Consider the following 15148-nt stretch of genomic DNA (forward strand, 5'->3'; position numbering starts at 1 on the left):
TCTTTAAATTCCTACAGATCAGAGGTACATATTTTATGGCATCTCTTTGACTGTAGACGCATATTTCTCAGAATTGTTCACTCTACAAAAGTGCCCAGTGCAACAAAGTCGTCACTCACACCGACGAGGTAGTACGGGGCTCTAAACCCGATTTTTCCAAGAATTTTGCAATTTTTTATATATATCTCGTAAACGACAGGAGCTATAGAAAAAATGCACATGACAAATTTGTATGAAATTTTATTTGCTATAAAAAAGGTCCAAGGTCGAAATCGCTATCATTAATACTGCTCGAGATATTCGGCTTTTTAAGTAAGGCTTTATAGAATTTTCATAGATGGTGTATGATAAAAAGGCCGTCAAAGTAATCAAAGGTATATACATAGATGTGGTACGGTAGGAAACACGGCGAGGGCAACTATTACTTAAGACAGATGCGTTCCGGTCACGGGTATTTCCGAAAATACATGGACGACGTGCATTTATTAATGGAGAAGAACCACTAGATGCAAATCATACTTTGTTTTAATGCCGTCCATAAAAAGAAGCACGGAGCACAATACAAAACAAGCTGGAACAACTTAATACGGCAAATGATAAAAGGTAACCAGCGGCGAAAAGTGGAACAAATTGCTTTGTATGTCGATTATGTACCACGCACCAAAAAATGGATATGGACACAGACTCTCAGACGCCGTGCACCTTTGATTTTAGGGGTTGAGCTTATACTGCTAATTTCATGAGAATTGAAACACCTGTTCACCTGCCATTGTTTGCTTGTAATAATTTAATAACCTGATTCGAATAAGATAATAATATGCATAGTAAATGACGTAAGTTCGGTCATGCTCTGACCTGAATGAGCATAGCCTTACATCGCCACGAGTTATTGGTCGTTTGGCGTTCATTGAAATCACTTGATCCTTCGCGGTATACCAAAAGAGAAAAAAATATGCGTTTGCGTCAGCTTGTTGAGGAGTATTTCAAAAACTCAACATTGCATGGAGCAAAATTCATAGTGGACAAAGATGCATCATGGCTAGAGCGATTGTTTTGGGCGTTATGCCTAGTGGCATCGTGGATGGCTTCGTGGCAGCTGATAAAAGCTTCATTGGGTAAATATTCATTTTCCTTTCATGATATCACAATGAATCGCTCATATTTATTTAATATTGCTACGCTCTCTAGATGCTTTTGAGCACAATGCCATCAGTTTTGTGGTGGAGAGTTCCTATCGGGATTGGGACACCAATTTTCCCGCAATCGTTGTTTGTGAATCAAAGAACATGGATCGCATACAGGAAGTGGCGGAGCAGTAAGTTTCAAAATGCCTGAAATGATCTTCTCTACGCTTTCATTTGAAAAATTTACACTTTTCATCAATTTTGTTTTTGTTTTTTCAGGCTCTGGGGCGCCGATCATGACTTCACTTTGGAGGAAGTGCTTAGCGAGATTTCATTCTTTCGTGGCGAATCCTATCACACCGTGCATGAATGTGGCGGTGAGGAGCCGGCGGAAAACTGCTTTTACTCGAATTTCTCTTATTACGCTCAATTGGTGCGCAGCAGCTGTCAGGACTCGATACAAAATTGTATGTGGAATGACAAGGCCTTTGAGTGCTGTAAATACTTCCATCGCATGGAAACGGAACTGGGCATTTGTTATGCCATTAACTCTTTACAGGCGGGGTGTGCATTGTTTGTTTTAAATAAAGAATTTACATTCTTCTCGCACTGAACACTTTTTCGAATTTCAGTAAAAACAATGGCCCCAAGCTGAATATGTACTCAAATCGCTATACTGGACCCGGATCCTTGAAAATGGAACTGCACACTGAAGCCACTGTAAGTGCTTAAAGCTTATAATATTAAAAATTTCGAAAAATTTGGAAATGAGAATTTTTTAAATTTATAATATATATATCACATATGAAAAGGTATCAAAGCCGGTAAAATAGTCTGTAACCTATTATAGATATTACATATTTATACACAGAACAGGGTATATTAATTTAGCCACGAAGTTTATAACACCTAGAAAGAAACGTCGGAGAAATATATACCAACATGAACGACAAGCTGTTGAAATGAAATGAAAAACTCAAATTTGTTTGAAATGGGTTCCATTCATTTGATTAGGCAATAATTTTATGCCATTTGGATACCTTCATCTGCCAATTTCCGATCACCCGGCAATGGGCTGAAATTTGTCTTTATACAACTGCTGAAAGATTGCTTTGAGCTTTAACACTGCCAGAGAAAATAATCTAGAGGCGTTAAATCGCTTGGTTTTGACAATCATTTAATGAGTCTTATCTCGAAATTTAAATCGCCAAACTTTGTACCCAATGTGTCTATGTTTGGACGTGAAACATGAGTAGGTGTTGGATTATAGATCGTCCGCGGCGATTTCATTAAATTCCGGGGAAAAACCTGATCAACAGACGTGTTATAATGCTCCCTACTGATGGAACGGAATTTCCCGCCTCATTGTAAAAGAAATATGACCCGTTGATGCCGCCATGCCACAATCCTCACAAAACGACCAATTTTTTGGGATGCAATGTGCGTTCCATGAAAAACAAGACGATTTGACACACCCCAGTTTCCTTTGAGACGAAGTTACCATAAATGACTTCATTGAGAAATAGATTTGTGCGTGAATAGCTCTTACATTATCACCGGAAAAGTGAGTTTGCGTAAGAATTTTCCGATCAACTGTCAATCTGTGCTAATTATTATTTTTTTTAATTTTGTAACAAGAAGCTTTTATTTGCCATACATTGACACACACAGTCTTTACACTTTTTCAAACGGTCTCATCGATTATTATTGAAGAACACTATATATGATTTCTGATGGACTACACTACTATTTTTTAACCGATGTACATAAGTTTTAGCTTCAAAATTGAAGATAAAGTCATTTAATGTTTATTAACAATACATAGTGCGCCATTTTTGTTTATGCCAGCACTGAATAACATGAAATTGTGAATCTTACAATTCAGCTAATTGAGGAACACAACTTCCATTTGAGGTTCATAAAACACTTGTAACGATCAAACAGTTATATATATACTAGTTTGCGTCAAAACTATACTTTATTTCAAAAAGAAACCTAAAATATAATTTGATGAAAATTGATTCATAATATGCCAAAAAATCCCTATTATAACTGGATTCAACCAGTTGGAGCACCATATCGCTGTGCGAATAAAAAAGTAATAATAATAAAAACGCCCGTGTGTATCTACCAGAAGAAGAAACGAAATTGACTGGTGACGCAGAACTTCAAATTTGACTACTTATGACTTATTTTTGAGGGGTTATTATCACACTGTTATTATAAAGGCGAAAGTTTGTTACTTCTTCACGACTAAACGGCTGGAGGGATTATGTTTAAGTTAGATACCGAGTTTGCTGACATCCTGAGTTAGCATATAGGCTACGTTAATAGGCTACTACTGTAAGTTCGTGTTGTCATGAGAAAATCGATGAAAATGAATTCGAGGATAATATAAATAACATTTTTCAATTAAAACACGATAATTTATATGACGGCCAAATAACCTAGTAGGTAGATAATCTATTTACCAAGATCAGTTAACTGAAACCATCAACCATTGGGGTTACTTTCATGATCAGGCTTTAACTTTTCGACAAATGCTTTTCAAGTTTGGCGAAGGTCGCATGTCGACGGATACCAACGGCCAAATAACCTTTGATAGCCTATTTATAATTTTGTAATAACTCGGAAGATAACCCAATCAATGAGGTAATTCCAGGTGAATGAAGAGGTTGTGCGAATATCATGGCTCAATAACGAATTGGTGAAAAAATCACTAAAAGAATATTACAGCAAGTTGCAGGAGAGGTGATGACCTAACGATGCAAGAATATATCCCGTAGAATTTTTAAATTCCTGTGCCTGTCAGGGGTATCTTCCCATTTGAAATCGTCCAAAGTATGTGCTGTCCCATCGATGCGTAACTCGAGACGTGCCTAGATTGTGCAACGGCACTAGGTTCCAGTTCAAATGGGACCTACACCGTTCCGGCCAAAATTTTTCTGGAAGAGCAAAAAGAAAAGATATTGATACTCAAATCCCTGTAGACCCACAAACTTACCTGGGCTTTTGATTTAAGCAGAAAAACTTTTTAATGGTTCTTACATCACAATAAATAAAAGTCAAAGACAAAATAGAGAGCAATCACATAGGCACCGTTGTTCTGTCAGGAACAAAAATTGTTGTACCTGATCCTGCTGCTAAAACTATTTTGCTCTCTGACAACTGGAGACAAAAAAACACTTACATAATTATAATCAACTATTCAGTTCTGTCAGTCATCAAATTTTGTAAATTAATCTTTCCAATGATCAAGTTGAAATTATTTTGCTTTTGAAAATCTGATAAGTCATTACTTTTCCTGTAAATACACAATTTATTTTTCCTAAATCAAAACCTATTCGTTTAAGATATCTAAAATTCGTAACGTAAATACAAATGCTGGAGGCAGTAAAGTAGGCCACCTGACTGATGCTGTATGCACTCTAAATGTATTTTAGGGAGCCAAAATAACTTATAGTATCTCAACTAGAAATAACGCTTTTTTCAAAACTATTCATATTTACATATCAACGTAGATATATGTACTTATCTCGCCCTGTACGTTTGTTGTATTTATTTTCTCACTGATTTATATTCTCTGCTATTGTCTAATTTAAGGTTTTTATACTTGGTGAGGAGGAGGTGCCCACCTTTGTTACACCAAAAACGGATTACCTATTGGTTGGGCCGTACGTGTCATTTGTGTAAGTTTATCACATAAAATTTACGTATATGTGACCTGGTCTACGAAGAGGGAGCTAACGTGCGAAAACTAGTTTTCTGGGAAAAGCTGTTAAAAATAATCCTCACTTTCTCGTTATCTCATTAATTGTTCTCCTATTTTTTGACACCTAAGCCCCCTTTCCGTAGACCAGGTCACATATGTACATATATCAGTTCTTCAGTCATCGCAATTTTATATAATGACTCCTTAAAAATTAAAAGGTAACTAACAGTTTATCAATCTTTGCCTCTTAGTCGCCACATCTCCAAGCGAGACATTCAAAACGACGATCAAATTCGTGAAACAAGTGTGGCTCAGCGCAATTGTCGCTTTAGCGATGAAAATAATTTGGACGTACACCGTTACTACAGTTATTCCGCTTGCACGGTGCAGTGTCGCAAGGATCGCCAGATCGAATTCTGCAATTGTTCCAGTCATCTTTCGCCGAACACACCCGATTGGCAGATGTGCAATATGGACGGGCTGGAGTGTTTGAATCGCAATTACGAAGATTTATCGGTTATCATTGCCAAGTGGTCACGTGGACGTAAGGGGCTGGTGTGTGATTGTCTGCCCTCCTGCACAGAAGTTGACATTTCTACGGTGCATGACAGCAAAGAAAAGTAAACAATGTATTAATATGACAACCCAGTCAGCATTTGACAGATAGTGGTTTGTGTTTAGACACTCGTGCTGTATGCGAGTCGCATTGGCGTATATTTAAGAGTGTGGAAGTGTCATGGGTTTCGAACTCTTTCGAGATAAGATTAGCATAATGTTTCAAAAGAAGGTTTACATTATGTATTGCTCGTTTTATACTCCTAAAGAAGGTTCCACCATAGAGCTTGTTATTCAGCAAGCAGAAGTCTCGACTTCAAGTCAATTATGTCTGCAAATGCCGACTGCGAAAGTTAACAGTGATTCTTCCAGAAGTTATACTTAAATAAATATTTTTATTACAGCATTTTTGAAAATCAGAATCCATTGGCGAAAGTTGAGATTTCGCTTATTGAATTGCCCACAGAGCGCTACAAACGAAATGTTGTGCGTGGAAAGTTGGATCTAGTGGGTATGCGATGCATTTTAATTGATATATATATGACTTTATTTATTGCTCTCTTATTCTTACACAAGTCTACCCAATTCTCTTTGCAATCTTAATATATAATTCAGCCTAACTGACCATTCTCCTATTGATTGCGATTCTTTCAGTATCCATTGGCGGCACAACCGGCCTTTTCGTTGGCGCCAGTCTCTTGAGCTTCGTGGAGATAATTTATTACATTACAATACGCCCTTATGGCACCATGCTGTCGGAGAAGCGACAAATGCGTCAAAAATTGCAGATTTCATAAAATATGACTATTGAAATGATGACTAATGCAAACAGAGACTACTCGCGTCGCTTTTCTTTGCCTTTTGATTTCATGAGTACCCATGCTTCTGATTAACTTACTTCTAGAGAAATTAATAAATAAATTCACTTTGGCAAATGTTTTTATGATTTTTTTTAACATTGAAAACAATACAAATACTACACATGTATTTGGATTGGAAAACGTGAACCACCCTTATTGACAGCGTTTATCCAACAAGAGTGGCTGCCAACATCGTCTGTCTTGCAGCAAGTGACTTGCTGTATGACCAACAATTGAGGCGAGATTGGCTTTGCTAAAAGCAGTGGTTCGGAGTGTCTCAACAACTTGCGACAAGATCTCTCCTTAGCAAGCTCATAGCTTTGTCGTTTGCAGCAATCTGCTGCGCTCAGACAGTCTAATATGGAAGAAGCTTGAAGCTATTGCTGATGAGGTCATGCCTTTCTTGTTTTCTCAGCGGGCAAAGGGTAGAAATTGCCAGCGGTAAGGTATGCTGTCGTAAGAGGCGACTGCCCAACATAAAAGCAGATAGAATTGACAATTCAGTTTAGTGTGGAGTCACACTGCGGCCGAGTGTCGGACCCATAGCACGGCAAAGGTTTTAGGTCGGCCTCGAACCTGAAAGGTGTCCCTTCCGCTTGACCAATTGAAACCAAATAATACTTTCAAAAAACCTGTATTATATGAGGCGCTGTTGAACGCATTGTTTTGGTCTATCGATGTGATTTTAAGCCGTGGGGTAAAGCCGTTGCCGGCAGGTACTACGTTTCTGTCTAGTTTTGAGCGTTAGCGGCTGTCGGAGTAAATGCACACGCCTCTAATGCAATCTGTACTTTCGTACAGTACATCTACTGCCAACTTGATGGCAGCAACCTTTGCTTGAAAAGCGCCACAGTGTTCTGGTAGGCTGAAACTAATGTTGATCCGAGAGCTTCCGATAGAAGATTTCACCTCCTACCCTCCTTCTTAAGCTCGATGCATTCGTGAAAAAGCTCATGGCACCTCTTTTCTAACGGCTTCGATTCGCCCCCGAATCCCTGACATGTGCGCAGGGAAGGAACCACTAGGAAAAGGTTCCGCAATGCTATGATCTAAATTGTAAGGAATATAATCGACTTATTGCAGAATTTCAGTGTGTATCCGTGCGGGGTATCCCGGGGGAAGCAGAGGAAGAGGAAGACCACCACTCCGTTGGAAGGACCAAGTGGAGAAGGACCTGGCTTTGCTTGGAATATCCAATTGGCGCCACCTAGCGAAAAGAAGGAACGACTGGCGCGCTGTTGTTAACTCGGCTATAATCGCGTAAGCGGTGTCTACGCCAATTAAGAAGAAGAAGAAGATCTGTGCGGGGCTCCTCATATACACAGCTTCTCTAAGTCTCATAGCAGTCTTCGTCGCTAAGCACCTACTAGCTACGTATGTCTACAGGTTCAGCGTGTAGAATGACATTGACTGCCTTTGTTGGTGTTATCCGTAGTGCACCACAGACGCCGATGATAGTTACTCTTTGAACTCGCTCCAGCTGCTTAGGAAGTGCGGTTTTTCTAATCGCCGTCCACCAGAAACCGACCCCATTAAACATTATTGTCTCAACAACGCTTTCATAGAGCCAGAAATGAGAGCCCCTCCTCTTCTCAATTGCTCCTCTACAACAATATAAGTTGCCTTCTTCATTCTCTCCACGATGTTTGGCTTCTATGAGAGCTTTCTATTCAGGATAAGCACCAAGTAATTCACCCTGTCCACCGGTTTAAGAATAGAGCCTCCTAATAAAGTGAGAGTAATCTCAGAGGCTTTATATCTTCTATTAAATAAAACTTCTTCTTCTTTTTTATTGGTGTAGACACTGCTTAGACAAGAGACAAATCGTAATTCACCGGTTTCGTCCTCGAGCCTGACACTAACAATGTTCTGAAATTTGGCAAGAGGAAAGCCTTTGGTTCGTTTCGGTTCAACAGACAAGCTCTGATTTTACTTGCACTGCTGGCCGCCAGACTCAACGTCCTTAGTCCAGAGATGCCGCTACTGCTCAGCCACGTCTATTGGATTAGGACGATATCGGCTCTGTCTCTTCCGAGAAAGGCTTTCTAATTGTTTACTATAGCATATAGAAGCTAAGAGGGCTTTAAATCATTGTCGAAGAGAGTGTACTTATAATTTTTCGCAAATAAGCAAATTGTATAACAGAAAATATATAAGAAGGCTTTTTTGTTGGAGAATGTGTGCTTAGAGTCTAAACTTTAGACGGTTTACTACCATTGAGTATGAGGAGTTGCACTTGCATATTTGTGCATGTAAGTTTCTTATCAAACCCGCGAAGTGCAATTAGATATTTTGTTCCGAAAACAACAACAGAAAATTACTTTGTAAACACTTTTAACGCTACCGGCAACAAAATAAAGCAAAATAAAAAAACAGCTGTATTAAACAATGGCAAACGCCATATATACATACATACATACTTGTATGTAAATATCTGAATTTCTGTATACAATATGTAGCACTTATTGCTCGCTAAATATCGGCGGCGGACAGTTGACTCGAGAAGCTCTACGAATTTGGACGGTCGCCAAAACATAGAGCAGCTAAATAGAAAACCACATACACTTTGTAACGCTCAAGTAGTGAAATTCAACGGAAAATTACATTATTTTTATTTTACAAAAAAAATATAATTTTTAGTATTACATAAGAAAACCGAAAATTATGACTGAGTTAGACAAAAGTGCTCCAGCTGCAGCCAAAAAGCTGCTAACAAACGCAGAATGCCAAAAAATTCTAGCGAAAGCCTGTGGAACGGAGTTCAAGTTGCAGCTAGAAGACTTTCTACTGACGCCTGCGGAGAATGCAAACGGTTATCTTGGCGAATATTATCATTTGCTGGTGCAATACAGCGTCGCTGAGCCGGATGAAAACAAAAATGTAAGTTTTGGCGTTAACAGCCAAATGTGTGGCATACTTTTAGGCTGAAAGAGTGCAAAATTATTTTTATGCATGTTGTTTCCAAAACCTTAGCTGGCAGTTGGGCGCGAAATGCACGAACTGCATGCTTTCGTCAAACGTGTGCCACAGGCCAACGCAGAGCCGGAAAAGGAGGCGATATATCGAAAAGAGGCGGCGTTGTATGTAACACTCTTGCAGCAGTTACGCAGATACTGTGAGTAACTAATTCAATTAACTTGTTACTAAAACTGGCGCAATTGATATTTCAAAAACAAAGTACTCTTTGAGCAAATGAAAATTATTAAATTATATTTCGAGGTTTGTCAGAAGATTCTTTACTGTAAATTCTTTCAACACAACTTACTTTTTCTGGTTTTGCTTGGGATCTGCAACGCAAGTAAATAATAAAGAAATTTTATGTAACTACTCATTTCTTTCATTACTCATACGCCTTGGCACAGCTGTTTGCGCTGGCGTATGAGTAATTCTCTTTGTCGTAATTGAGGAATTTATGTTCAGTTGCAAATTACTACATGGGAAAATATTGGCAACAAAAACGCAGAAAAGTGAAAAAACTTTAACTTCTGATTCACCGAAGCAAACCGGTCAATTGAAAAGTCCCGGGCTTATCATAGTAAAAAATTAATATTTTTTTCGAAAATTTATTAATTTTATTCAACATAGTACCCTTGAAGGGTGATACACTGATTACAGCGACCCTCCCCTCCAACTTTCAAAACAGCTTTGCTTCAAAATATGCCTCAGTTTCAATGGGGGCCAAATCCATAGAATACAGTTGATGTGGAAGCAATTCGAAGCCCAATTCATGGATTTCTACCATCGTTTTCACTGACTTGTGACACGCAAACTTCATGTACAACTTCTGTAAACCCACACTGATTCCGGACATTCTTAGATAGATACACAACATAGGGACCTGGATTTCCACCTAACCCAAATAATCAGTGGTCATGGGTGCTTCAGAAGGTACTTATACAAATATCGTCATGACTTTAGTCCATATTGTCCGAGATGTACATAGTGTAGGTACTATAAACATGTACTCTATCATTGCCTGCATTTATGTGCTAGTTCTCTGTAAAGTGGAAAGCTGTCAGCGAAGCGGCAGCTGTAATTCAGTTAGTCCTTACAATAGAGGACACTTAAATGTCTTCTACTCTCCAATGAATTAATACTTTTAGGTTAGGTTCAGCGGATTAAAGTCCCGCACTCCGGCTTTCGATGCTTCCTTTTAAAAAAGACGATCAACTTTCCAGCCAACTGTTTCGTTTTTTCAACGCTCTGGAGAGGGTTCATCAAGTGCAGTCCACTGGGATGACAACATGCGAAATTCCTTTTTATCCATTTTTTCACAATAACAAAAGTAAAATAAAGTAAAAAACTCTTCTGTGTCTCCACCGTTGCCTTAGAAACTAATCCATGGCAAATTTCTTGACATATCGTTAATAAAAAAAGTTTTCTATGTAAGGACTCTATTCCGATTGTTCGGTTTGTATGTCAGCTAGATGCTATAGTGATCCGATATAGGATCTAATATGTCAATGGCCTCGTATATCTCGTTTCATCGAATGCGATATTCGCCGTGACCAATGCGGAAATGAGCATAAATCTTGTGCAGAACCTTTCTCGCGAAAACTCGCTTCATCAGTTGTTGTCATCGTCCATGCCTATGCACCATACTATATAGCAGGGCTGAGATGATGGGCGTCTTGTAGAGTTTGGTTTTTGTTTGTCGAGAAAGGACTTTACTATGCAATTGCCTACTCAGTCCGAAGCAGCATCTGTTGGCAAGAGTTATTCTGCATAGGATTTCGAAGCTGAAGTTGTTGTTGGTGTTAATGCAGGTTCCATGATAGAGGAAATTATTTACAACTTTGAAGTTATGACTATCAACAGTGACTTGGGAGCTAAGTCACTAGTGCGACGACTGTTTGTTTGATAACAGGAGATATTTCGTCTTGTCCTCGTTCACTATCAGGGCCATTTGCTTCGCTTTCTTATCCATTCTGGGGAAAGCAGAACTAAAGGCGCGGTTGTTGAGGCCAATGATAACAATATCATCGGCATACGCCAGCAGCTGCAGAAGATAATACTTTCTCTATTTAGTTCTGCAGCTCGAATTATTTTCACCTAGAGTAGATTAAAAAAGTCGCATGAAAAGGGGTCGCCTTGTTCAAAACCTCGTTTGTTATCCAACGGCTCGGAGAGATCCTTCCCAATTCCTGACGGAGCTTTTATGGTGTTATAAACTTTATGGCAACCTTAATATACCCGGCTAAGGGTATAAAGAGCTTGAATATATGAGGGCGGTACTCTAAATTTAACTCGATTCACTTGATTCATCGCTACGCCGATTTCATTCGGAGCCAGAGGTGTGAGTGGTCATATGAGAAAATCAATTTCTTTTGCCAAATAAGAGCGTTTTTTTTGCAAAATTCGACGGCTAATTCACCCACTGGTTCAACATAGTAGATTCCTGTTAATATTTTGCCCTACTCTAGGTAGTCGATGTAGATCGTTGTGAATTCAATAAAAAGTTACTATCATCTTTCCGTTGTTTGGTAAAAATCAAATCGGACCGCGCTGAATACATATCAAGTAATTTCATACCAAATAAGTAGCTAAGTTTACTGTAATCTGCTGAAATAATAGTCCTCCAGTAAATATAATATGTTCCTTTACACTTATGTGAGAGTTGTTGTTAATGCGTTATTTTTCACTTCTCCTTTTTTACAGCCACCGTTGCCTGGTCGCCCCGCTGCTACTATGCACGCGACGATCTCATAGTGCTCGAAGACTTGGAAAAGTTGGGTTATGTCCTTGTATCCCAGAGCCGAAGCATGCCTACCTGACCACTATCTGCGAAAGGTGCTACGAGCTTTAGCTGCACAGCACGCATCCAGTTTAGCGCTCGAACACATAGAAGGCGTTTGTATTGGCGACATCTGCCCACAATTAGATGAAGAGATTACTGTGTCGCATCGAGTGCCGTGGTACACCACAGGGCTACGTGCCATTCGCACTTTAGTAACATCAAAGTTAGAAGCGCAACCAATTTCGGTCCGGAAATCCATTGAAGCGCGCTTTGTGACTGCCATTGCAAGCGTGTATAGCATGACCAATAGCTCTGCTAAGTACCGGAATGTGCTTTGCCATCGTGATATTTGGCGCGGTAATATCTTCTTTAGCGACATCACTTCGAATGCGAATCAGTGTTCGGTAATATTCGTGGATTATCAAACTGCGCGCTACTGTCCGCCTGCCATCGATCTGATATACATATTGTTTATGAACCTAGATAAGGCGACAAGAAAAGCGGACGAAATGGAATATTTGCGCTTTTATTACGATTGTCTGGAGAGTGACTGTGTCGCCAATGGATTTGCGCAGACCGATGTGCCGCTCTCTTTTTCCGATTTATTGGCATCTTACTGGGAATTTCAGTTTTTCGGTTTGCTTTACAGAGCGATCGTCAGCACAATTCTGAATGTTCCACGCGCGTTTGTTACTAATTTTTATGTTCATGTGGAACGCACTGAAGCAGTATTAAAACTGATGGAAGAGTGTCCCGACTTTGGGAAGTATATGGATGAACAGATTTGTGACATATTGCAGTTTTTGAGTGAAGAGAGTTATGAGAGAACTAGTCGCTTTTGATTTTTGATACAAAGCGAAAGTTCAAAAATCAGGTCTTTTGTATTTGTAAAAGATATTAAAGCAACGGGGCAGCCGAAATTGGTTTTTTGTCTTTTTTTAAGAGAACTCTAGTCTAGTAATTTAATTGAGTCGGCATCTGATTTTAAGTGTGTTATCAATGTCTGAAACTACAAATAGCTCTTCGGCTTTAAGTACTGATATGAGACTGAGAAATCTTGTTGTGCTTACGAGGGCTGCTATATATATACACTGGCCTAGAGCAACACTAAGTGTTGCCAGGTGCAATCTGACATTTCCATTGGAAAGTTTGACATTTTTTAGCATAACATCACTCAGAACGTTTTGTCATTTAATCGTGAATTGTTTTATTTACAGGCAATTAAAAAATTCATCTCGGCCAAAAAATGGAATTAACTCGTGAACATTTTCGTGCGATCATTTTTCACAACTTTCGACGTGGTTTATCACAACAAGAGTGCATCGATGAACTAAAATCTTTGTATGGCTATGTAGCACCATCCTATAGCACTGTGAAAAACTGGTACAACGAATTCAATCGTGGCCGACGCTTGCTCAAAGACGAATTCCGTGAAGGTCGTCCAAAAACAGCCGTTGTGCCAGAAAACATCGATGCCGTACGTGAACTGATAATGCAAGACCGTCATGTAACATACCTTCAGATAGAGGCATGCCTATGCATTTCTCCCACCAGCATACATTCGATATTGCATGAACACCTGGCCGTAAAAAAGGTTTGTTCTCGTTGGATCCCGCACAATTTGACAATCGCTCAAAAAAATGCTCGTGTGGATTGGTGTAAAGAAATGCTGAAAAAATACGATCGCGGTGCTTCAAAAAACGTTTATAAGATCGTCACAGGTGACGAATCATGGATCTATGCGTATGAGCCCGAAACAAAACAGCAATCGACAAAAAAAAAAAAAAAAAAAAAAAAAACATTTTCGTTGATAAATATGCCTATTTACATTATTAGGCCAGAAATATATATATAGCAACCTACGTACTACTTAAATTATTTTACAATAATACAATGTTACGTTATAAAAGTTTAAATTTTTAGGTCAAACAAATTTCATTCAGATGGTGTAGGCTATGAACGGATATTTTATAATGTAAACTCGTAACTCGTATGTATAAAAATTTATCAATGAATATTTATTTTAACATTAAATCTGCTAACATTTTTCTAATTTTATCAAATGATCTATTATATTGATAGTTATCTACCTGGTGTTAGCAAAATATAACTGTTCATCTAGATAATGATATATGGTATCCATAAAGTGTGCTTATCGTCAACTATTGATAAGAACAGCGCAGCAAGTTTTGTTAGGCAATAAAATAATAAGTATCTAATTATGAGTTTATTAAATATATTTATCACAATGTCTCTCGGGGAAGGAGGAAGCAACTGTGTTGAGCTTTCTAAAGATATCTCAATATCCAAATGACTTGTGGTGTGGTGTTGATTAATTTTACTTTCACCAAATATACATATGTTTAATTTACCCTGAGCAGGGCATATTAAGTTGCCACGAAGTCAGTAAGGAGTAGACCTTATAAATTATATACTCATACATAATAAATGATCAGCAAGACGAGCTCAGTCGATTCAACTCGCTTCTCAGTTCCTCATTTATCATTACACTCGATATCGGATCACTATAGTATAAAAACAATGGATCTTAGAGTAGATGTCCGTTTATGAGTACTAAGTTCCTTTTCGCTTAGAAGTAGAAGATTTTTCTTCTATCAACCATCAACACTACGCCAAAGTAACTCTTTGGTATGTCTGGTGTTACTTCTTATCCAAGACCTGAGGTGTTCTTCTAGGGTCTATTGCTTCAAACAATCCCAGAAGGTGCTGAATAGTCTAGGCAGCTTAAGGAAACTTTGCTTCCAGCTGCACCGAGCGGCGCAGGCGGCTCAGCTCGTCAACGTTTTTATTTCCTTCTATTCCTATATGACTGGGTAACCAGTTGACAATAATCCAGTTACCTGCTGTTTATCACCGTGGAGTTAAGCTGTCGGCAGCAGGATCCCACGTTAAACACTATCAGACGTTGTTTATCTATTTATTGCCTGCTTGCATAAACTAACGCAGTGAGACTTAGTATTGGCGCTACGGAGAGATTTAGTATTGGCGCTATGGAGAAAATGTTTGTGAACTCGCTGCTTAGAGTAGAAACCTACTTAGTACCTTCTGTTATGCTCACAATTTCGGTTTAAAAGTCATTTATTTAGAAGCTACAGACCTTCAGTGTATGGATTATTGTAGAATAAGCCCGCTTCTGTTC

The 15148-nt window shown here is 38.8% G+C and overlaps 2 protein-coding genes across 2 annotated transcripts; both read left to right on the top strand.

The window, feature by feature from the left end:
• The first annotated feature begins 952 nt into the window (after positions 1-952).
• LOC126753285 (sodium channel protein Nach) lies at positions 953-6188 on the top strand. The gene is made up of 8 exons (XM_050464614.1): positions 953-1115; positions 1189-1315; positions 1404-1688; positions 1757-1844; positions 4728-4813; positions 5088-5456; positions 5796-5902; positions 6046-6188. Exons 1-8 carry the CDS (start codon positions 953-955, stop codon positions 6186-6188), a joined length of 1368 nt encoding a protein of 455 aa, XP_050320571.1.
• A 2582-nt stretch (positions 6189-8770) lies between these two features.
• LOC126753282 (uncharacterized) lies at positions 8771-12894 on the top strand. The gene is given in 4 exon segments (XM_050464611.1): positions 8771-9131; positions 9225-9366; positions 11910-11989; positions 11991-12894. Coding segments are annotated over 4 exon segments (1278 nt in total). The 5' UTR covers positions 8771-8915; the 3' UTR covers positions 12831-12894.
• The last annotated feature ends 2254 nt before the right edge of the window (positions 12895-15148 follow it).

Source organism: Bactrocera neohumeralis, chromosome 3, assembly GCF_024586455.1.
Source record: "Bactrocera neohumeralis isolate Rockhampton chromosome 3, APGP_CSIRO_Bneo_wtdbg2-racon-allhic-juicebox.fasta_v2, whole genome shotgun sequence".
In the NCBI taxonomy this organism is placed as follows: domain Eukaryota; kingdom Metazoa; phylum Arthropoda; class Insecta; order Diptera; family Tephritidae; genus Bactrocera; species Bactrocera neohumeralis.